The sequence below is a fragment of the Anticarsia gemmatalis genome, chromosome W, assembly GCF_050436995.1.
Source record: "Anticarsia gemmatalis isolate Benzon Research Colony breed Stoneville strain chromosome W, ilAntGemm2 primary, whole genome shotgun sequence".
Taxonomy (NCBI): Eukaryota; Metazoa; Arthropoda; class Insecta; order Lepidoptera; family Erebidae; genus Anticarsia; species Anticarsia gemmatalis.
The window spans coordinates 472,640-496,389 of NC_134775.1; the positions used below are offsets into that span (position 1 = coordinate 472,640).

Genomic DNA, 23,750 nt, shown 5'->3' on the forward strand with positions numbered 1-23,750 from the left:
TTTCTAACGTATTACGACACTTTTTGCTTCCTCGTTCTGATTCACTTTCACGAACACACGAATTATTAACAAAAATAAACAAAAACATGGTTCATTCACCAATTACCGTATCACACCGCGCACGCTCATGATCACGCGCGACAATACGAATCACAGTTCAGAAAGGTTTTGGAAATAACAGTAATAACAAGCTCACGCATTGACAAAGTCCCACCGGACGCGCGGACGTCCGAACGAAAGCGATCCTTAATAGGTACTAAGTTGTGACATACGTATTAATGAAGCAAAATAAAATAAATAGGCAGTTAGGGATGGACCCAAAAACTTAATTACATTTAATATTGATATTTATTTTACCTTAATAACTTCAAATCAAACTATCTGGAGACTAACATTGAACGAGAAGATATTATTTCTATTTTAATAAAGATAACAAATAGCAAACGTTGGTTCAGTATCGATATCCTCGAATATTTTTTAAGTTTTTTTTTTTTCGATTATGATTCATACTTAGTATTATTACAACAATAAATCTGTGTCCTCTTGGCCTGCGTGTAGCGTGTAAATGTTAAAGATAATCTTAGGTAGGTACAAATAATACATTCAGTTGGTTTCTACTGTTTTGATAATAAAGTGATGCATTTTTACCGATATTTCCACATTTGAATGTAAGCCATAGAAACAAACATCACTAGCGCGGCACGATAAGACAACTACAAAGCGCACCGCGCGACGCCGTCAAACGATCGGCTCTCTTTGTCGGTGTTTATGCTGTTGAATTTCGCCCTTTGTCGGCATGATTTAATATGCCATGTTTTTATTTTAAAAAATAGGTAGTACATTTAAATTAACCAGTTGGTAAGAATTTATTGTGCGTGTTGGTGGTGTCGTAAAACCAAGTGCTTAATCCCGATATGTGAGTGTCAGTCAGTAAATTGAGTCAGCTGTTATTATCAGTAGCTAGACTATTTTCGTACTTTTTTTTATTCTGTAAGTTTTTGCGTAGTGTCGCATGGTTGTTTGTGTGACGCATCTGTAACGAATCTCTGGCGATACGATGCGCCGTACGCTATTTAGGTAAGTAATGTAACCTTTTTGATTTGTTTGATTTCATCATTCATCAATCATTTGTGTATTGTCGTTTGTTAATCAGCCGTTAACAGTACCTATTTATAATTTATATTAACTGCCTCTGTGGCGCGGTCGGTAGTATATGCGACTGCGGTGCGAAAGGTCTCGGGTTCGAATCCTGGGTCGGGCCAAAAAGTCTTTTCTGAGATTTTCTGTTAAGAATTTCTTAGAGATTGCCCGGAGTTAGGAAGTTGAGGTCGAAGACCTCCGTGCCTCGGAGAGCACGTAAAGCCGTCGGTCCTGCGCCTGACCTCTCACTGGTCGTGTCGGTTATCCGTCCCACCAAACTATGAGAGTGATGGAATAGAGAGTGTACCTGTGTATTGTGCACACACTTGGACACTATAAACAAAGTCCTGCACAGATGGCCAGTTTCAATGAAACTGACCGCCGTTAGCCGTGTATCGGCTTGGAGGACATTATTAAATACTTCGTTGTAAAAAAATTATAAATAATTTTATTTTTATTGGACATTGAGTCGAATGCTGCCTGATTTTTGGGTCCGTTCAGTATCATAATTTAGTGTATGTTCCTAATGTGTAATAATATTATTAAATAAAAATAATGTGAAATATATTTCTCAGTCTTCTTCTTATCGCTTCAATCAGGTCACAGAATCTTAGATAATTATTTCTCCAAAAATTCTAAAGATAAAACTTATTACGTTTTATCAACCTCCCCAAGTTATCAACCTCCTTTCTCAAAGACTATTAAAATCTTCCTCCGCATGCATGTTGAAAGGTACTAAAATAGACATAAAGTTTTACCATCACGCTATTATAATATCACACGTGGTAGGTAGTCAAAACTTTTTGTATATTTTACATCCCTTGTAGTCCGCCATCTTTTACACCCCTAAATTGCGTTATCGATTTTCGTCGACCATTTGCTAAACATTTTACATGGAAAATTCGCAAGCAATTGCTTTGTAAAAGGATTCTAAACTACAGTAGATATGTTTTAAAGGGTTTTGCCCATTATAGGCCTTGAGAAGTACGTACCGCAGGGGCCGAAACAGGTCAGTAAAGTCAGTAAAAGTCAGTATTTTTGGACCTGGTCAGTAAAAGTCAGTATTTTTGAAAATCGGTCAGTATAGTCAGTATTTTTCCAAACTCAACGATATTTTTTTGGTTTTCCTTAGCTGTTGGCCAATCTTACATTCTCGATTTGCCCAGTAATGATATCAGAGGGCTGCTTTGGGTGCTCGATATTATGTGGATGATCTACGTAATATATGTATACATCCATTACAGCATCACATGACTTCAATAGAATAGCAAATTAAAATTTACTATTTTTTTGAAATCAATAGTATAAAGTGAAAATTTTTTAGCGCCGTTGCGCACTTTTCTGTAATTTTTAAAAACTTCTAAACTCGCGTCCGGACACGTGACCTGATCGAAAATTCGTAAGACCTGATTGAAAATTCGTAAGACCTGATTGAAAATTCGTAAGACCTGATTAAAAATTCGTAAGTCCTGATTGAAAATTCGTAAGACCTGATTGAAAATTCGTAAGACCTGATTGAAAATTCGTAAGTCCTGATTGAAAATTCGTAAGACCTGATTGAAAATTCGTAAGACCTGATTAAAAATTCGTAAGACCAGATCGAAAACTTTACTAACAATAGAAAAAGCTCTTTAACACAATAAAAAGGCGGTGCTGGTTGACTATGGGGATGATGGAGACCAATAACCGAAAATAATCTTTTTAACCGACATCTAAAAAGGATTTTGTCTTTTCAATTCGACTGTATTTTTTTTTTATTTCACACCGTTCACCTGAAAAACGGTTTAGAAATGGTCTGTATTTGGTCAGTATTTTTGAATTTTTGGTCAGTAAAATCAGTATTTTTGACCTCGGAACTTGTTTCGGCCCCTGGTACCGGCCAACATTGCAATTATTATAACAAACTATATTATATTTTTTAACATGTTTTCGTATTATTAGTTCACCGAAAGAAGACTGCAAAATCTTTTTAATAAAAATAAGTATCGAAACGGAAAAATATTCCTGTGTATTCTATCAATCTAGCAACTAGTGTTGCCACCAGTGAAAATAGTGTAGTAAAAAGAGTTTATATTGAATAACAATATTAAAAGTGATAAAGAAATATAATAAAAATGGTAACAATACGTATAACACGAGGCAACTAATAAAGAAAATGTATTGTTTTATGTTATAATGACAGTAATAAGCAAAAAATAATTAATTTGTTAAGCCCCCTGTGGAATCGATTAGATATCGATTTATGATTTGTAACACCAAAACCAACTGCCGAAACTTAGATCAGCTTCCGTTGTATTCGGTTTGCGTGATTGTGTTTTTGTTGTAGTGATTTTGTTATTTTATTTACCAACAAGCTTATTAAATGGACTCAGACGATTCTTCTAACATTGATAACCACGGCCCGAACATGGATTCCGAACCCTCTTTACACGACAACTCCAGCGCGAACTTGGACTCGATATCTGCAATTTATGATGACCCTGGCATTCAGTTTGAAGTGAGTACTTCCCGAGGCCAAACAAAAGTTTCAAGAAAGCATTTATTCTGCGTGAATTGTGGTCTAAATGTGACAAGAATTCGACGACATATGTTGGAAATTGCAGAAGTGCGAAATCTTGTACAACAATCAATGGCTTCAACAACAGCAGGTAAATATTATAATATATTAAACTGTTTCATGCTGTCATTAAAAGACTAAATCGTTTTCAAAACTAGACGTCAGCACTAGCTATGTACGTCAGGCTGGCCCGGCCCCATGGAATTTAATAATGAGATTGTTATCAATCCAATGTACCCGGGTATACTAATATATGTAACACCTTCATTTTCAATGTAACTCTTTTTAAAAGAAATTACGTGCACTTCTTAGTGGCCGGGCCAGCCTGACGTTTTCAGCCCGGCCACCTTGTTTCCCACTAATCTACAAAAAATACTGGCAATATTGTGCTACAGATGAAATGTACCCTATAATTTATGCATATGTAACACAAAATCGAATCCTAAAATGCAATAGCATACGAAATATTAGCGGTTGCAGGTGGCCGGGCTGAAATTATTTCGTTAATATAAAACAGTAAAACTGCAACACCTACCAAAAACTAATACCAGTACATAATGAGATATAGAGATATAGAATACATGTAACGCTTTCATTTTAAATTATAATACATATTTAGAAAGAATAATCACTTGAAATTATATTTCAGCCCGGCCACCTAAAAGCGGTAATATTCCCTAAAATCTTATGCCAATTTGTACAGTAAAACCTGATACAGCTATGAAATGAAAGTTACATTCGTTTCGTTTTAGTCGTATACCTTTAAGCCTTCTGTTTGACTAGATTATTAAAATCTGAGAAACTTGCCGAAGAGTGACTATCATTTATTAACTAATTTCAGGACATTTGGTTTGTTGAGTGAAACAAAATTGGTAATTGTCATATTTTTTTAATAATCATTTTTGAAATTAGTTAGACAACATTTGTACTTATATTAATTAGGTACTATAACAATTGTTAATTATAAATAATGTAAAAAAAGGTTACACATTGATAATAACACAGTTATCAAAAAATTATAGTAATATCAATATTACCTTAACATCGAACATTCATTCATTCAGAATATTAGAAGATAATTTTTGGTTAAATACTTATTATACCTTGGTAAAAAATCACAGATTTTCATAATGATTTTTACATCAACTTTGAATTTAAAGTTTTGAAAACTGACCCAGAACAATATTATTTGATCTGTTACATTTAAATCAAAAGATATAATATTCTTTACATTATAGCTGGACAAAACAGTGCCCGGGCAATCGTGTTCACAATCCTTCGAAATAACGTCTATACAAATTGAGTTTAATTGAAAGTTTTCAAAACTTTAAATTCAAAGTTGATGTAAAAATCATTATGAAAATCTGTGATTTTTTATCAAGGTATAATAAGTATTTAACCAAAAATTATCTTCTAATATTCTGAATGAATGAATGTTCGATGTTAAGGTAATATTGATATTACTATAATTTTTTGATAACTGTGTTATTATCAATGTGTAACCTTTTTTTACATTATTTATAATTAACAATTGTTATAGTACCTAATTAATATAAGTACAAATGTTGTCTAACTAATTTCAAAAATGATTATTAAAAAAATATGACAATTACCAATTTTGTTTCACTCAACAAACCAAATGTCCTGAAATTAGTTAATAAATGATAGTCACTCTTCGGCAAGTTTCTCAGATTTTGATAATCTAGTCAAACAGAAGGCTTAAAGGTATACGACTAAAACGAAACGAATGTAACTTTCATTTCATAGCTGTATCAGGTTTTACTGTACAAATTGGCATAAGATTTTAGGGAATATTACCGCTTTTAGGTGGCCGGGCTGAAATATAATTTCAAGTGATTATTCTTTCTAAATATATATTATAATTTAAAATGAAAGCGTTACATGTATTCTATATCTCTATATCTCATTATGTACTGGTATTAGTTTTTGGTAGGTGTTGCAGTTTTACTGTTTTATATTAACGAAATAATTTCAGCCCGGCCACCTGCAACCGCTAATATTTCGTATGCTATTGCATTTTAGGATTCGATTTTGTGTTACATATGCGTAAATTATAGGGTACATTTCATCTGTAGCACAATATTGCCAGTATTTTTTGTAGATTAGTGGGAAACAAGGTGGCCGGGCTGAAAACGTCAGGCTGGCCCGGCCACTAAGAAGTGCACGTAATTTCTTTTAAAAAGAGTTACATTGAAAATGAAGGTGTTACATATATTAGTATACCCGGGTACATTGGATTGATAACAATCTCATTATTAAATTCCATGGGGCCGGGCCAGCCTGACGTACATCACTAGCTTAGTACCTACATCCTACCAGTGCACAGTTTGAAACAAACCACTTTGTTTTTTAAATAAGTATGTGATTTTATTACTTAAAAAGCAAAATCCAGTTCTAATTGTTTAGTTTATTTAATAGGTGCATGTGTCGAGTAGCAGTATAGTATGCCATTTATGTTGGACTGCAGCCTGGAACCAAATAAGAAATCCAACAAATCAAGAAGACAACATATGCACTGTTGGTCATGCAGAAGTTTGTATCAGCTGTGGCAGATCAGTTTTGAGAGTGAGATCTCACTCTCAAAGTGAGGATTCTCCACATGACAATTGTTTAAGAAATGTGATTGCCAATCAGATTGCACCACGTGAGGTAACTACTGTGTTTTTATCTAGATATTAATTTTTTCATTGAGTAATTATTTTAAAGCTTATTTATTCTTCTATATTCATCATCACCATTTACCTTACCTCAATTTCCTAGATAGTTCATTACAATATATTTGAAAGTACTGATTCTCTTTATTGAATGCCAATTGACAACCAAGACTAATGGCTCTTTGAACAGAGCAATTTATTTGACGCTGACCAGATGGAAATCAAATGATTTCCTGTCCTTTAACTACTCTTATGTCAGAATACCAGACACATTAATAAATCTGCTGTGTCTCACATGGATCTTTAGTTAAATATATAATTGATTAATGTCCCTCTTGGGTTATTGCTGCTATATTTCTATTAATATGTTGTAGATTAGTAATGGGTGACCATGATTGGTAAATCATAGGACTTGATGATTCCCATTGATTTTGATTAGTTGTCTAGGTAACATAGTGCAGCATTGTGTGCTTAGGATTAGATAATTGTGTTCAAGTGGTAACTATAATTATATAATATCATTTCAGTTACCCAGATCTGCACAAGTATGTCATACTTGTTGGCGTAGGATTGAAAGGCAAGCTCGACATCAAGCTACTACATCGGTTTCTGCCAGTATATTATCATCAGTGCCTGAGAGAATACCATTGGTGTCTGCCAACATACCATTGGTGTCTGCGAGTATACCACCATTACAGCCTGAAGGGGCTGATGCTGCACCACCAGACGAAGCGCCACTTGCTAACACTTCAGATAGTATACTGCTACCAAATTATGTAAGAGCACCTAATACTCAAAGTAGATGTTTCTTCCCAGGTTGTAATGATACCAGTTGGCACTGTGTGCCATTAGACCTGCGCAGAATTGTTTTTTGTGACTACAATTTTTACATACCCCCTGATGTAGGATCTGTTATTACCATTTAAGGAGTAATTCTTGGGATTTATTTTTACCATCATTATTTAATCCAATCAAAACATTTAGTGCAGCTCAAATTGAAGATTTTATTTCATTATTGAAGAATAATTTGTTGACACATTTAGATTTTGATAATATTCACAGTATGCCTGAACATATTGTAGTATATTACATTGGTTTTACAAAAATTCAATTTCAAAGATTGCTGTCACAAGTACCTAGATTATCAGCAAAGCATAGGGGTTCTTTTGCACTTGCAGCATATCTCCTAAAACTGAGAACAGGAGATAGTGATGAGCGCATATCGGCGTTATTACAAGTGCCAAGAAGCACTTTGGAACATAATTAAGACTACATCGACAACAATCAAGACTTTGTTCCAAGTAATCTCGGCTTGAGGCATATAACAAGAGGAGAAATAGCTCAAAGAAATCTGCTCATTCCAAACGGTTTATTTGGAGGTGAATCAAGAAGGCCTATTATAATTGCTGATGGTACATATATTTATATTGAAAAAAGCTCTAATTACTTATACCAAAAAAAAAACATATTCATTGCACAAGTATCAGAATCTTGTTAAACCTTTTCTTTTTGTGTGTAGTGATGGATACATAATAGATGTTTTGGTCCTTATCCCGCAACAACAGGATGCAGATATAATAAAGGGTGAATTTAGTAATGATCTTAGTCCAAGCAGGCAATATTTCCAAGCTGGAGATGTATTCATATTAGATAGAGGATTCAGAGATTCATTGTCACTTTTAGAAAGTTGTGGTTACAATGTTCACGTTCCGCTGTCGCCAGATGGCGAAAGTCAATTAACTACAAGGGATGCTAACAAATCCAGAGCCCTCACAATGTGTCGATATATATACGAATAAGTCGAAAGATATACTTTGTGTATATATTATTGGATTGCAATGATTCTGGTCCTTGTGCAATTAAAAAGTATTGTTGCAATTGTGTTGTTGGCCGTCGCACTGTGGGATGCTGTGCCCATGTCATGACTGTTATATGGTATCTGGGCTGGGCACGGCATCAGAGCAATATTTCTCCTCCTGCTCAGTTTTTAGACGATATTTTAATTGTTTACCAAGCTAATGATGATGTGGAGTGACAGCATATTATGTAAAAAACACTGTATAAAAATATTATCATCGCTAAAAATAAAAAATATTTATCTCAGAAACCCCATCTTTTATTTAATTGAATTCCTGGATAAATCATTAGTTGACATGCCATAACATCATTTTAATATGGTTTTGGACATGGGCACCCTTGGCCAATGTTACTATGGGAAGTGGGCATGGCCCTTTAAGCCGTTATTAGTCTACCCTATAATTTTATATTAATAAGTAGTTACATATATTAAAATATATGCGAAAACTACTCGTATGCGGAAAATTCACGCTCAGCGGAAAACAAAGGAACGACGGAAAATTTCCCAAAAATATATTGATCCGCCCGCCTAAGCCGAATGCAAGTCGCGTGGTCGCTTAGGTATCATTTTGGGAAGTTCGTTACCATGGCAACATACTTTTTGCTCACAGATTTAGACAATCCGAAAATAAATTTATAAGCACAAGTCGAGATTTCTATCTTAAAGTTAGCTTGACGCATGCGCGGGAATATCGACAGCCATTACATAGAATTTAAGACTAATATCAATAAATATGATTTTTTTACTTACCGATGGAGTGTTATGCCTTTAAGTCGATAGTAATTCGTTCTGCGTGCTTTACAGCCTTGGATAACACAAGCCGACATTTTTAATATGTTCTTCGGCAGTTTATTTTTGATGCAGGATGCAACGCTTTCACTGGACTAGTGGCCGCGTCCGCGTGCATAGAGAAATGAAATGCTGTACCTAGGGAGGGCAATAGGGAATATTGACACGCGAATCGGACGTCCGCTTCTGTGATTTATGGCTTCTTTTAGTTGATTCTATCACAATTTAGATCTATAATACCAAAATATATGTTTTTAAATATTTAAATTACGTAAAATTAATTTTAAATATGAAAAAATTGATTTTAAATCACATAAATTTTAAATAAATATGTAGCTCAGATCAAGAGCTGACTCCACCCTAATTCCGGAAGGACCTTTACCCAGTAGTAGACCAGTAAAGGGTTAATTTTTCATGTTTAATGTAACAAAATTAAACATTTTAAAGTGGGCGTGTCCCCAAAAACTTCCAAAAATTATATTTATTTATTGGTCAGTCTACATAGCTTAGCCTTTCTTCCAAACTATGTTGGACTCGGCTTCCAGTCTCACCGGATGCAGCTGCATACCAGTGTTTTACATGCCGCGACTGCCTATCTGACCTGTTAAAAAGTAATTATGTCACCACAATGAATACATAATGAGCCGCAAATGTATGGGCGTGGACAATAGTCGCAAAGGAGGTTGGGGTATCGAACGCCCCCGCATAACTGTGCCAGCTGAAAACTCAGGGGAATAACGATATCCGAATGTTTGCGGCATATAACTTTATGTCTATGAGTATAGCTGCAAGTTAATGTGAAAATTGTAAAGTTTTAGGACGAGGGATGTAGGAGATATGTGAGTGATGAAACTGATTAACGTCGACGTTGTTGCTGCGTGTGTGTTACGCTCCAATTAACTTTATGTGCGTGAATACAGCAGCAAGCAGTCAAAGGCAGGTTATAAGAACAAGACAATTATGAAAGGAGAACGGTTGATGAAAACGGATTAATGAGTTGTTACGGCAAATTTTATAAGGATTTAGATAACTTTATGCGTCTGAATGCATACAGACGGTGTAAAGAAGATAAAATAACAAGATATTTAACAGAGTAAGCGTAAGTGATAGAACAGGTGGATGCCGTTGTCGTTACAACATAGGCCGAACAACTTTGTATGTCTGAACATAGGCACAAGCCGCTGCGAGGAAGTAAAGTAAATATAAATGTTTAGATACGGAGTGTAGGTGTTATTATTACGGCCGCGTACTATACCCTAAGAAATCATTAAAGGAGTGATAAAATTTAGTTTCAATCAGAATGTATCGAGAATCGTTATAAATTTATTTCGATAATCGACACGACCTTCGTTGCACATCACTGTTCACACTCAGGTCTGTGATTTATGACTTTCCTGGCTCCTCCCCCTTCAACCCCTTCTCATGAAACATTCATGATTTTGATAAATATACAAAATAAACAATTTATCTCAGCTTTTTAGGGGTCTTGTAGCTTATATTATTTATTAGGTAACATATGTATATTTATTATAATACTTGATAAAACAATGTTTTAAAATGTTTACATAAAAGACTTCAGTGTTGGATAGTAGTAAACTCACGGTTATTGTTTGTAACAAAAAGTAAAATAACTTAATAAATTATTGTATTTAGATAGCAATTATTTTCTTAAAACAAATAAAATACCTTACGTGGTTTCACATTATAGGCCAAGCTGGATTTATCAATTAAAAAGTATAATTATGTATCAAGTGTTTTTTTGAAGGGAAAAACTACCATTTCTACCAATCAAAGAATTTTTAACACTGGCAAACTCTTATTACTCTTAATAAATGTCAACAGTTATTGTCATGTACCTACGCTAAATGTTTGTTTACAATAAACGCATTTTATTCAAGTTTTAATTAAGTAAAATCCATTAATTAATTACGGTATCAAATGATCAAACTGATACAACATATGGACAATGCCGCTGCTGCTTAGCGCGGGGCCATCACAGAGATTTGAAAAAGGAATACTTCTTCAATGGATTTCGTGAAGTTTATTTGGAATTATTCTTGGATATATTTAAATTAGTGGTAAGTTCCAAATTAAACCATTTATTGACCAATATATGGTGTATACAGATGATAAAATATGAGAATCCGCAAGCCAAAGGAGGTGTGCCAATATCAACAAATAATTTGTATGTACCTACAGAATATAAAATTAATTATTATATAATTTGTTAAATTTATTACTTAAATGCATGCTTAAAATCGCCTCGTTCTCCGATAGCAGTAAACAGCGACCTTATAGTTGCAACAATCCCTTCAAACTTCCCTCGCTTCATTTACATACATACATCTTGACTTGCAGGACTGCTGAGTAAAGGGCTACTTGACTACCAGTCAAATCAGCTACTCCTTATGAATTGTCGAAAACACATTTTAGTATAGAAATACGGTGTAGTGACGTCGCAGTTTCGTATTTTCGTTGGTATCAAACAAGTGCAAATCTTTCAGTGTGTAATAATTAGAATTTAAACATTATTTACGAAAAAATTGCATAGTCAGAACATTTTTTACACAGTTGTTTACCCAGTCAGCTACCAAATCAGTGGTCAGATACACTACAAATATATTTCATATTGTTTTCAGTTATCAAGCAACATGCACTTAACTTCTCTAATATGTACAAACTGTATACCACGTCTCCGAGATGCAACCAGCTTCCGAATGATGGTGGTAAGCACAGAGAAGCAGCTGCTCGATGCTGTGTCTACAGATGATAAGGAGGCCATATTTGTCAGTGGTAAGAATCTATGAACTTATATCTACTGATGAAAGCAAAAAAAACCGCCAAACTAAAGTGGAATTGGGCTGGACATGTTCACTGATTGCACCCTGCGGGATCCAGTTTTTAATGTATAGTTAATGGTCAATCAAGAGTCAAAGTTCAAGACCCCTGAAGCCCTTTGACATGGTGACATGTACATGCCAAATGTTCAGCTTAAAAACCCATTATTCTGCCACCTATCTTACTATTCACAGACTGGTTATTAAACAAAGTTTTAATTAAAAAAAATTAAATCCATTAATGTCCCACCCACTGCTGGGCAAGGGTTTCCCGTAATGAGGGATGGGTTAGTTGCATGATCTTTTCTTACCATTGGAACAGGTGATAATTATTTTTATACCCATACTAGCTGATCCGCACAACTTCGCTTGCGTCACATAAGAGAGAATGGGTCAACATTTTCCCCGTTTCCGAAACATTTTTACTGGTACTCTGCTCCTATTGGTAGTAGCGTGATGATATATAGCCTATAACCTTCCTCGATAAAGGGGCTATCTAACACTGAAAGAATTTTTCAAATCGGACTTGTAGTTCCTGAGATTAGCGCGTTCAAACAAACAAACAAACAAACTCTTCAGCTTTATAATTATAGTATTGATTGATTAGTATAGATTTACGAAAAGTCATTGTGTTGCATCGGGTACTAACCCTCAACCACTTGTGTGGGAGGTGCAACTTAATGAATGATTTTAATAATGAGTACTAAATGTTATTATTTGTATAATTTCAGTGGAAGAAGACACTCTAGACATGGAAGTAGGTGTAAAGAGAGAAGGGAAAGAAGAGACGGCAGAAACACACACAGATGATGATACACTCGACTATGAGTCTGATTTTATTAGCGGTAAGTAGCAGCACACCTTTTTTCTTGGGGATATTGAGACACAATGCCACACTCTATTATTTATTTATTTATTGTAATGAAAAACAGTGATAGCCAAGTGATATAAGTTGACACGTCCCACGTAAGGCGATTGACACACTGCCCCGCATCATGCTGCATATTGCGTGTCGACGCACCTACGCGCGTTCCTGCGGGAGTGCAGATCTGCATCATCGTGCGGGTTTTTTGCGCACTCACGCGCGTAGGTGTGTTTTGTAGATTCACGCACGGCGGCTCTCATTTATTCGCCGTTCTCTGTGGTGGTCGTGCAGTACTGAGCATCACGATAGTCTTGATAAAAATCACGCGCGGCACTGCGGGATTCGGTGTGCCATACCTTGCGTCTCGCCCCGCACCTACGCGCGGGGGTGCATGTTTCTCCGCGTGTATGCGCGTGATCCGCATGAACGTTCGAACACGCATTCACGCGCTACGCTGCGTGGTGCGGGGCAGTGTGTTAAGCGCCTAAGTTCCCAACCTGCAGCTGGCCAGCGTGGTGGACTCAAGGCCTAACCCCTCCCTCATTACGGAAGGACACCCTTGCTCAGCAGTGAGACATTAATGGGTTAAATTTATTTATTTATAATGAATGTAAATTCAAGGATTTAACTAAAAAAAAATGGGGAATTTGCATGCCCTCAATAAATGTATTAAACAAACTTGAGGCATGCAAGGTTTCCTCACTATGTTTTCTTTCACCGTTACAGCAAGTGATAATTATTTCTAATACACACATAACTCGGCAAAATCATTAGTGTGTTGCCTCGGGTTCGAACCTGCGACAACTTGCGTGGGAGGTGTCAACTTATACCACTTATACTTTATTAAATTGTAGTTTGTTTGTTTGGTTCAACACGCTAATCTCTCGCAAGGAATATATAAAATGATTCTCTTATGTGACGCAAGCGAAGTTGCGCGGGTCAGCTAGTACATAATAGGCTGGCCTGGTTTCGCCATTGTTGTAATATTAGTAAATATTAATAATCTTATGTTAGCTATTTTGATACTCATAGCGCCATCTATTATTTTATAGACGCAAACTAATTATATTTTATCTATGCTAGACCTTGGTCTTTGCTCTTCACTCGTTCACTCGTGTATTACGTTGTTAGAATAAAGTATTCGTTTTCCTTCTCCAACAATTATGTTTTTTATTTCAACAGCCATAATGTTAGTCATATTATTATGTAATAGAGGGCGAGCTATTGCCATATACGGGCACGGTATCACACTGTGAGATGTTAATCGCATTTAGCCTGATCCAGAAATCGAGCCAGAGATATGATCAACATTCCCACACTAAAAATTGCTCTTGTGTCGCGGGGACTTCTACAAACATACAAACAACGGACGCAAGGTGCAACCAGACTAAAACTTTACTCTATTTTCCAGGTGTCAAAATCGAAGCGCACACGATAACGAAACTGGTGGAAAACTATGAAATTTCAGAAGCTAAACGTACAGCACGAAGACATTATGTTACTGAAAAATTAGCTCACATCATCAACGCATCGACTTTTCTCGAACATTCTAACGTTACTGCATTCCGAAGCAAAAGCAGGCAAGGATTCCCTTGCTTCTATTGTAGAAATATATGCGATAATATAGGCAAATTGAGAGAACATGCTGCCCAACACAAAAAGCCTGAAATTCAGAAAGTACTGAAAACATACGGACCTGAATGCTTAGTAGTATATGTAGACATAACTAACCTAAAATGTACCCTATGTGATACAAATATACAAAATTTGAACGAACTAAAATCTCATTTAACTAATGTACATAAGAAAAAAATGTATTTGGAATACTCTGATAGAGTTATACCGTTCAAGTTGTCAGATGAACCGATGTATGAATGTCAAATATGTGGATTTAAATATGAAACTTTTGGAGCCATAGAAAGACATATGAATGTACATTTCAGGAACTATGTCTGCAAAGAATGTGGCACTGGATTTGTCACTAGATATAGATTAAAAGTCCATACGAAAAGCATGCATACAGACGGGACACATCCATGCCAAATATGCGGGAAAATATTCTCTACGAACCAGAAACATAAGAATCATGTTAATTCTGTACATAAATTGATAAAAAGGTTTAAATGTACAAAATGTCCTGAGAGATTCGGTGAATATTTTACGCGGCAAAAGCATATGGTACAAGTACATGGTGTCGCGCCTTTAAAATATAAATGTAATGTTTGTGAAGAGTTTTGATAGACGATATACGCTTTCCAGACATATGAAAAGAGATCATTTAGAAGAGAAAGATTATCAGTGTGAAATGTGCAGTTATAAATGCTTTACAAAGAATGAATTGAGAGTACATATGGTGAAACATAATGGTGAACGGATTTATGAATGTTCTTTATGCAAAAAATCGTATGCAAGGAAGAAAACTTTGAAGGAACATATGAGAATTCATAATAATGATAGAAGATTCGCTTGCGCTGTTTGTGGGCAGGCGTTTGTACAAAAATGTAGTTTGAAAGGCCATTTAAAGACTCATCATTTGGAATTTAATATGCAATCTATACTTTAATATTATAAAGCTGAAGAGTTTGTTTGTTTGTTTGAACGCGCTAATCTCAGGAACTACTGGTCCGATTTGAAAAATTCTTGCAGTGTTAGATAGTCCATTTATCGAGGAAGGTTATAGACCATATATCATCACGCTACTACTAATAGGAGCAGAGTACCAGTGAAAAATGTTACAAAAACGGGGAAAATTTTGACTCATTCTCTCTTATGTGACGCAAGCGAAGTTGCGCGGGTCAGCTAGTAGAGAATAAAAGGTTCGTAGTACTCGTAACCGGCGGTCCTGTATGACAAGATGTATGGATGTGAATGAAGCAAGGGAAGTTTGTAAGGATCAGAGGAGTTCTCAAGTCTCTGCTTCTCCCTGTGGGAATAAGTCGTGATGTTTTTCATGTTAAAATAAACAGCAATTAGAGTTATGCATTATTAATGATGTTTAATACTTTTCCGGATTTTTCTTTTCATTGTACTTGGTTGTAAAACATTATATTTATTTATAGACTTTCTTTGTTATAACACTCGTTTATCATTTTAGAAATTGGATTGTACGTACATGTAAATAGTTTAATTATGTAATAAATTATATAAAATAGTTATTTGTTGTTTTCTTGAGTTTTTTACTTAAGTATACATACAGTCATAGGGACAGACAGTGGTAAGAAAGTCGTGTTTTATACACTATTTATAACTCAAGAACGGCCTAACTGATTTGGCTGAAAATTTGCGGAGAGATAGTATATCGGCAATAGATTGGCGGTTAAATAAAAGGGACAGTGGACGTATACTATGGAGTTAATTAATTATTAATTACTCTTTTCATTTATTTCTCATTCTTTCTATCCATTAAAACCGTTCCCGTGTCTCGAACACTATTTATTTTACAAAAACAATAAGTCGAATTGGTTCAGCCGTGTTCTTGTGTTAAGAGCTTGTCAACACCTTTAAGTACCAGGCTCTCATAACTTACGAAGAGATCTTTTTATATAAAAATCGTAGACAAAGTATGTGTTTTGCGACATCTGTCGTGCAGTAGCTGAATTAATACTATAATCGAAAAAGTTGATTGTATTAATTCAGATACTGCCCGACAGATGTCGCTACTAAACATGATTATTTCAAGAGACCTCTTCGTAAGTTATGAGACCCTGGTACATAAAACTTTGTAAACGTTATTTTGTACGACACGAACATACTCATTTCAGAAAATCTTTTTGTTAAGTTTATTTAAGCATAAATATATGTATCCAGATGTTATATGCCTACTTTTTAATAAAGGTAGCTGTGAATCTATTTTCTGTATATCCGATTTGGCTTAAAAATAGTGGGGAGGTGTGGTGTATCTGCAATAGATGAGCGGTTAAATAAAAAGTGCAGTGGATTGCGATTAATCATTAATCTAGCTGACCATGCGAACTTCGCACTGCTTTATCAATTCTTTTATTAACGACGAGCGCCACGTCACCATAAATGGTCGCGATAAGCGATCTCGTCTCTGATTGGTCGAACGACGCGCGACCGATGCACGCGTGCAGTCGACGACGCGTTACCTTTTAAGGAAACGGTTTTGCGCGAGACGGCGTGGCGTGGCTAGGACGCGCGGCCTTAAAAGGAAACGTGTCGCTGCATCGCAACGCGTCGACCAATCAGGGACGGGAATCGTCGTTAGAATAATTCTTAAAATTATTACTTAATTGTGATTGGTCATGAATTTCGAATAAATACCCCTGCATTTTTGTACGGAGGTCAGGGCACAATTAACAGCGGCGCTCCGAGCGATCGTTGATGCCCCGCGTTATGTGAGGAACGCCACGGTCCAGAGGGACCTCAGGGTCGAGGGGTTGGACGACTTCATAGCCCACCTCGCTACAAGAATGTTCGGGCGCGCGGATAAGTCCGCTCACCCGCTTCTAAGCGGAATAGCTCCACAACACGCGCGTCCGCCCGACAAGGGAGCTAAGCGCTATCAGCGTGAGCTGGTCGATGCGACTATCGACGCCTAGCCTCACTCCGAGGTGACCAAGGACAATTAAAAGGTCAAAGACCGCCCCAACGACCTACCCGTTTTAACGGGTAGCGCATAGACTGCCACTGTAAAAGGCCCACAAGCCTGAGACAGTTTACCCACCGCCCAGAGAGGCAGTGTGAGCCAAACCACCACGTTCCAATTAACAGCGGAAGAATAAAGATCAAGAATAAAGTCTGAAACCACGAAGAGAATTATTATTATACAGTCCACACCCTCAACAGTGGTCCATCGAGCAGGATTTGAAGAAGGAAGTACCAGCTCGAAGAAGTACCTCAAGACTGAAGGTCAAGCGGTCAAGCCCGAACCTGCCAACGGTCAAGTCCGAACCTGCTAGCGGTCAAGCAGGAACCCGCCATCGGTCAAGCCCGAACCTGCAACGGTCAGAACGGACCTGCAGCACCTGCATCAGAACCAGGACGAAGCAGCTGCTGTACCTGCATCAAGGGTGAACGCGACCTGCGGCACCGGGAGCTGAGCTGCTGCACCGGAGCTGTGAAGCGGCGAAGCGCGACCTGCGGCACCGGGAGCTGAGCTGCTGCACCGGAGCTGTGAAGCGGCGGAGCGCGACCTGCGGCACCGGGAGCTGAGCTGCTGCACCGGAACTGTGAAGAGGCGGAGCGCGACCTGCGGCACGGGAGCTGAGCTGCTGCACGGGAGCTGTACTGCGGCACCTGCGACGAGGCGGAGCGTCGATGACCTGGGACCTGGCCTGCACCTGAGAGCGGCCTGGGACCTACGTGGGAGCTATCTAGACCAAAATAGGACCGGTCTACTCGTATTCTGCAACAGCTGCGCCAACACCTGGAACACCTGGAAGATGGTAGTAACTCGGAGTCAGGCTGACGCTGCGGAACTGGAACAGAGACGTGCCCTGGAACGAAGGGAGCTAGAGACACAAGAGTCTTCGCGCCGCCACGCTTCGACCCTCCCCGGGAAAGATCACCGCCGTCTCCGAGACCACGAAGCGATATGGAGAAGTTGGCGGAAGCTCTGGAAAAGATGGCCCACGTGTACGACAGCGATCTGCCGACCTTCACAGGAGCCGTGAACGAGTGGCTACCCTTCAAGGCAGCTGTACGGGATACAACGAGCATGTATCATATATCGGCGGCTGAGAACCTTCAACGGTTAAGAAGCGCCCTGAAGGGGGAAGCGCGGGACGCTGTAGCCGCACTATTGCACACGGCCACAGACCCCGAAGTAATTATGAAGACACTGGAGCAGTGCTTCGGGCGTCCAGAAACAATCATCGACCGGACGCTGGATGAGTTGAAAAAGATGCCGCGCCTGGGTTCAACCGCAACTGAGCTTAATAGCTTTGCTATTAAGGTTCAAAACGCCATCTGTGTATTAGAGAATATGGATCGCCGAGGTTATCTGTACAACCCGATGCTAACACGAGAAGTTCTAGAGAAGCTTAGCCCTCATCTTCGATCGCGATGGTGCGACTACGCGAGTGAACGTGAACAGACAAAGGAGCCCGAGATCGTGTTGCTGTCCCGTTTCCTTATGCGAGAAGCAGATCGCGCGCTCAAATACACCTACGCACCATCTGAAGGATCACCACCTGCACCGAGGAAAGAGGTTAAGACCTACGTCAGTCAGCAGAAGCAGAAGAAAAAGGCGAGTAAAGTATACACGATCATCGATAATAGCGAACGGAATCCTAGCTGTCAAGCGTGCGAAGCAAATCATCTGCTGACTCGTTGTCCTAAATATGACACGTGGACTATCGATCAGCGTTGGAATTTTGTCCGCGAGAAGAAGATATGCTTCAAATGTGCACAAAAGACGCATAAACGGTCTTTTTGCAAAGCGAAGTCCTGCGGCGTTGATGAATGTCGTCGCCCACATTACGCGTCACTGCACCAGACGAGAGAGAAGACTGCTGCTGTAGAATCTGAGCCAGCCGTACAGAAGAAAGAAGCCGTGCTGTCAGTAGCATGCCAAGCCGCCGCCGGCCCGCGTGCTGTTCTCCTGAAGATGTGCCCAGTTGTCATAGCCGGACCACGGGGGGAGGTGAGGACCTACGCACTCTTGGATGAAGGAGCCACCATCACCCTGGTAGATGAAGACCTCGCCGCGAGCATTGGTGCCGAAGGCCCGGCACGACCACTACAGCTGCATGGCGTTAATATGAAACAGCGCGAAAAAGACAGCAAGCTGGTCACTATACAGATTCGTGGAGTAAAGACGACTACACCACACCCACTACGTGCTCGTACTATGAAAGACCTCAAGCTACATCAACAGTCGATTCCAGAGTCTTTAATGAAGTTAAAACATCTGCAAGACCTCCCACAAGATGAAATCTGTTACGAACTAGCAAGACCCGGTATCCTAGTGGGCTCCGATCACTGGGAACACATCGTTTCCCGAGAGCTACGGGTTGGAGGTCCCAATGAACCGGCCGCCTCCAAAACACAACTAGGGTGGGTGGTGCACGGAACCACACCACGCCATCTTATCATGAAGATTGAAAACGTGCTGCACGTCTACGAACCAGAACGCAGTGAAGACAGAGAGCTGCACGATTTGGTAGAGAAGCATTTCAGAATAGAAGCGCTCGGAATCGCATCAGAACCACGAGTGAGCGAAGCCGATCGACGTGCGATCAGTACGGTTGAGAAGACGGTCAAGAAAATAAACTGCGGCTACGAAGTCGGATTACCATGGCGAAGTGACAAGATGAACATGCCTCCGAGTTATGACGCAGCGCTTAGACGACTGCGCCAAATTGAACGCAAGATGGATGCTTCACCCGACTTTGCACGAGAATACACTGCACAGATCGACAATCTTCTAAGCAAGAGATATGCTACGGAATGCGACGGGTCAGAACGATCAAGTGACGTCTGCTGGTATCTGCCCCATTTTGCTGTAAAGAACCCAAATAAACCAGGAAAACAACGACTAGTGTTCGACGCGGCAGCCAAATGCTATGGAGTGAGTTTAAATGATGGAAGGTCCTGATATGCTGCTCTCACTGCCAGGAATTATATTCTGATTTCGCGAAAAGGCGATAGCAGTCACTGCCGATATTCAAGAAATGTTCCTGCACATCAAGATCCGAGCAGAAGATCAACCGGCCCAGCAGTTCCTTTGGCGAGGTAGCGACCGTCAGAACCCACCGCGTCACTACAAGATGACGAGTATGATATTCGGCGCTGCAAGCTCACCATTCATGGCTCATTATGTGCGTGACACAATGCGAAGATGCACGCACATCATTTTCCGCGAGCACTAGAAGCTATCACCCAGGGGCACTATATGGACGATCTTGTGGTAAGCTACGACACATCGGAAGAAGCATGGAAGACAATTGAAGAGACAAGAATCGTACACGCAGCCGCGGGATTCACGTTACGTGGATGGAGTTCAAATGACCCGACAGTGCTACGTGACGTACCCTCAGAACTGCACGCAACTACGAACACGCAACTGGGGGGAGAACGACCAGAAAACAAGATACTAGGCTTATACTGGAACGCTGAACGAGATGAGCTGGGTTTCAACACGTCCATGAACAGAGTTCCAGCAGAGGTTCGCGCGCAGACCCGCGCGCCCACCAAACGGGAAGCACTCAGCGCGGTAATGTCGATTTATGATCCGCTGTGATTGCTAAGCCACTACACCATCAGGGCGAAGATAATCCTACAAAGTCTCTGGCGCCTGCAAATACCGTGGGACGACCCAATTCCCACAGAAGAGAGTGAGCTATTTGCTACTTGGCTGTCACACCTGGACGCTATCAGTCAACTACGCGTACCGAGATGCTACAATTTTAGAGCTCATGAACACGTCGAACTACATGTGCTGTGTGACGCCAGCGAACAAGCCTACGCCGCTGTGGCGTACTGGCGTATATAGCAACGACAGAAGCATCAGCGTGTCACTAGTAGCTGCAAAAGCGAAGGTAGCGCCTCGACGTGCTCAGACCATCCCACGACTCGAACTGCAATGTGCTGCTGTCATCGGAGCCAAACTCGCCGACACAATTAAGAAGGAGCACCGTGTAGAAGTATCAAAGACAATGTTTTGGACCGACTCCACCACCGTTGTACATTGGATTCGAAATGACGAACGACGCTATACACCATTCGTCGCGCACCGTCTAGGCGAAATCTCCGAACTGACGCACAAGAACGAGTGGCGATGGCTCTCTACAGATAAAAATGTAGCGGACGATGCGACTAGGCTGCAAGAGGACGTCATCAGCGCGGACGATCGATGGTTCCAAGGGCCCGAATTCCTCCACATGCCTGAGGATCAGTGGCCAACAGAACAACCCTTCGAAGTAGAGACAGAAGAGGTATTACATACAATCCAGGAATGTAAACAAGACAGCTGGCTAACCGACCCTACCTGTTTCTCGAAATACGAAGTGTTGGTACGAGCAACAGCACGAGTGTTAGCCTTTATAGACATAAAAATTCGACGCATAGCTCTACGCCTGGAAATAAAACATATCGAACGAGCAGAAAGTTTACTCATCCAACACGCACAGCAAGAGAGTTTCGGCGAGGAGATCAAGAGACTACGAGCAGGTCGTCCAATACCCAGAACAAGTCGCCTCTTCAGGTTGGATCCAGTATTCGAAAACGACACCCTGCGGGTACGTGGACGCATTGATCAAGCAACTGCACCTGAAGAAACAAAACATCCGGTCATCCTGGATGGCCGCCATCCTCTCACCAAGCTAATCGTGCTACGAGAACACTGCGCTGCTGGACACGCGAACCGAGAACGGGTCACGAACGACTTGAGGCAGAAATACTGGATCATCCAACTAAGACCCACAGTACGCGCCGTGGAGAGTAACTGCGCTCTTTGTAGAGTACGGCGAAGCAGACCACAGCCGCCAGCCACAGGAGATCTACCCAAAGCCCGCCTGGACCCTTTTCACCGCCCCTTCACAAACTGCGGCGTGGATTACTTTGGACCAATGAATGTAAAGATTGGCCGCCGTCGAGAGAAGAGGTGGGGTGCGCTTTTTACTTGTTTAACGACGCGCGCTGTACACATAGAGCTGGTGGCGTCATTGTCAACAGACTCGGCCATAATGGCATTACGTCGGATGGCCGCACGCCGAGGATGGCCACGGCTAATGTACTCCGACAACGCGACGAACTTTCGTGGAGCCGACCAGGAACTATGAGCTGCCTACAAGGAGTGGCTCCCAGCACTGAAAGAAGAGGGCCAACTTCGACGAATGGATTGGCGGTTCATACCTCCTGGCGCACCCAACCAGGGAGGTGCGTGGGAACGATTGATAAGATCTATCAAAACTGCTCTTCATGCAACGCTGAATGAAAAGGCACCGACAGAAGAAGTCCTGCGAACGCTCCTGACCGAAGCGGAGCACTCAGTCAACGCACGACCATTAACCCACGTCAGCGTTGATCCTAGAGACCCAGAAGCCTTAACTCCGAACCACTTTCTACTGGGATCATCAACAGGCCTACCCTCAACGGGCCCGTGTAAAGAAGCTGATCGACGGACCTGGCGAGCCTGCCAGGCGCTCGTTGATCATTATTGGAAGAGATGGATACGCGAGTACCTTCCCACACTGGTACCTCGCGGCGAACCTCAGAACACGGCGAGACCAATACAAGTCGGTGACGTGGTCATCGTGGCAGACCACACACTTTCTCGCAACACTTGGCCCATCGGTATGGTCGAGAAAACACACCCCGGACCTGACGGCGGAACAAGGGTCGTCGAAGTGAGGACCAAGACCGGCGTCTTTCGGCGCCCTGTCAGCAAGCTCGTCGTAATCAGAAGAAAGAAGAGGCTACGCAGGCTGCGCCGGGGGAGAGCTATTAACGACGAGCAAAACGACACCATAAATGGTCGCGATAAGCGTTCTCGTCTCTGATTGGTCGAACGACGCGCGACCGATGCACGCGTGCAGTCGACGACGCGTTACCTTTTAAGGAAACGGTTTTGCGCGAGACGGCGTGGCGTGGCTAGGACGCGCGGCCTTAAAAGGAAACGTGTCGCTGCATCGCAACGCGTCGACCAATCAGGGACGGGAATCGTCGTTAGAATAATTCTTAAAATTATTACTTAATTGTGATTGGTCATGAATTTCGAATAAATACCCCTGCATTTTTGTACGGAGGTCAGGGCACAATTAACAGCGGAAGAATAAAGATCAAGAATAAAGTCTGAAACCACGAAGAGAATTATTATTATACAGTCCACACCCTCAACATCTTTATTATGTAAATCCGATATTTATTTAACATTTTTTATTTTTCTCTCGTTAGGAATTACCATCCTCGTACTTCAAAGAAATATTATAAAAAGGAATTAGCCAAATCGGTTTAATTACTCCAGAGATTTGCGCTTATCGACAAATTTAGTGGTTCGTTTTTATATTATAGACTAGCAGCTTCCGCTTACGAATTTACTTTGTATTATTTTGGTTTTTTCTCTCCA

At 40.3% G+C, this 23,750-nt stretch overlaps 4 protein-coding genes across 4 annotated transcripts; all 4 read left to right on the top strand.

Moving 5' to 3' along the window:
* The first annotated feature begins 10,976 nt into the window (after positions 1–10,976).
* LOC142985811 (zinc finger Y-chromosomal protein-like) lies at positions 10,977–14,972 on the top strand. Its single transcript, XM_076134055.1, has 4 exons — positions 10,977–11,097; positions 11,659–11,812; positions 12,588–12,701; positions 14,133–14,972. The coding sequence occupies exons 2-4, from the start codon at positions 11,671–11,673 to the stop codon at positions 14,957–14,959; spliced, it is 1,083 nt and encodes a 360-aa protein (XP_075990170.1). The 5' UTR covers positions 10,977–11,097; positions 11,659–11,670; the 3' UTR covers positions 14,960–14,972.
* A 3,303-nt stretch (positions 14,973–18,275) lies between these two features.
* On the top strand, positions 18,276–20,279 carry LOC142985759 (uncharacterized). Its single transcript, XM_076134005.1, has one exon. It carries the CDS (start codon positions 18,276–18,278, stop codon positions 20,277–20,279), a length of 2,004 nt encoding a protein of 667 aa, XP_075990120.1.
* A 243-nt stretch (positions 20,280–20,522) lies between these two features.
* Positions 20,523–22,464, top strand: LOC142985760 (uncharacterized). Its single transcript, XM_076134007.1, has 2 exons — positions 20,523–20,897; positions 21,013–22,464. The coding sequence occupies exons 1-2, from the start codon at positions 20,523–20,525 to the stop codon at positions 22,462–22,464; spliced, it is 1,827 nt and encodes a 608-aa protein (XP_075990122.1).
* Positions 22,465–22,518: 54 nt separating this feature from the next.
* Positions 22,519–23,184, top strand: LOC142985761 (uncharacterized). The gene has a single exon (XM_076134008.1). The coding sequence runs from the start codon at positions 22,519–22,521 to the stop codon at positions 23,182–23,184; it is 666 nt and encodes a 221-aa protein (XP_075990123.1).
* The last annotated feature ends 566 nt before the right edge of the window (positions 23,185–23,750 follow it).

Coding starts and splice junctions, on each gene's coding strand:
- LOC142985760 (XM_076134007.1), top strand. CDS start 20,523: ATGCACGCACATCATTTTCCGCGAGCACTAGAAGCTATCACCCAGGGG. Junction 20,898..21,012: donor AACGGGAAGCACTCAGCGCG/GTAATGTCGATT, acceptor CAATTCCCACAG/AAGAGAGTGAGCTATTTGCT.
- LOC142985761 (XM_076134008.1), top strand. CDS start 22,519: ATGGATTGGCGGTTCATACCTCCTGGCGCACCCAACCAGGGAGGTGCG.
- LOC142985759 (XM_076134005.1), top strand. CDS start 18,276: ATGGAGAAGTTGGCGGAAGCTCTGGAAAAGATGGCCCACGTGTACGAC.
- LOC142985811 (XM_076134055.1), top strand. CDS start 11,671: ATGCACTTAACTTCTCTAATATGTACAAACTGTATACCACGTCTCCGA. Junction 11,813..12,587: donor GGAGGCCATATTTGTCAGTG/GTAAGAATCTAT, acceptor GTATAATTTCAG/TGGAAGAAGACACTCTAGAC. Junction 12,702..14,132: donor TGAGTCTGATTTTATTAGCG/GTAAGTAGCAGC, acceptor TCTATTTTCCAG/GTGTCAAAATCGAAGCGCAC.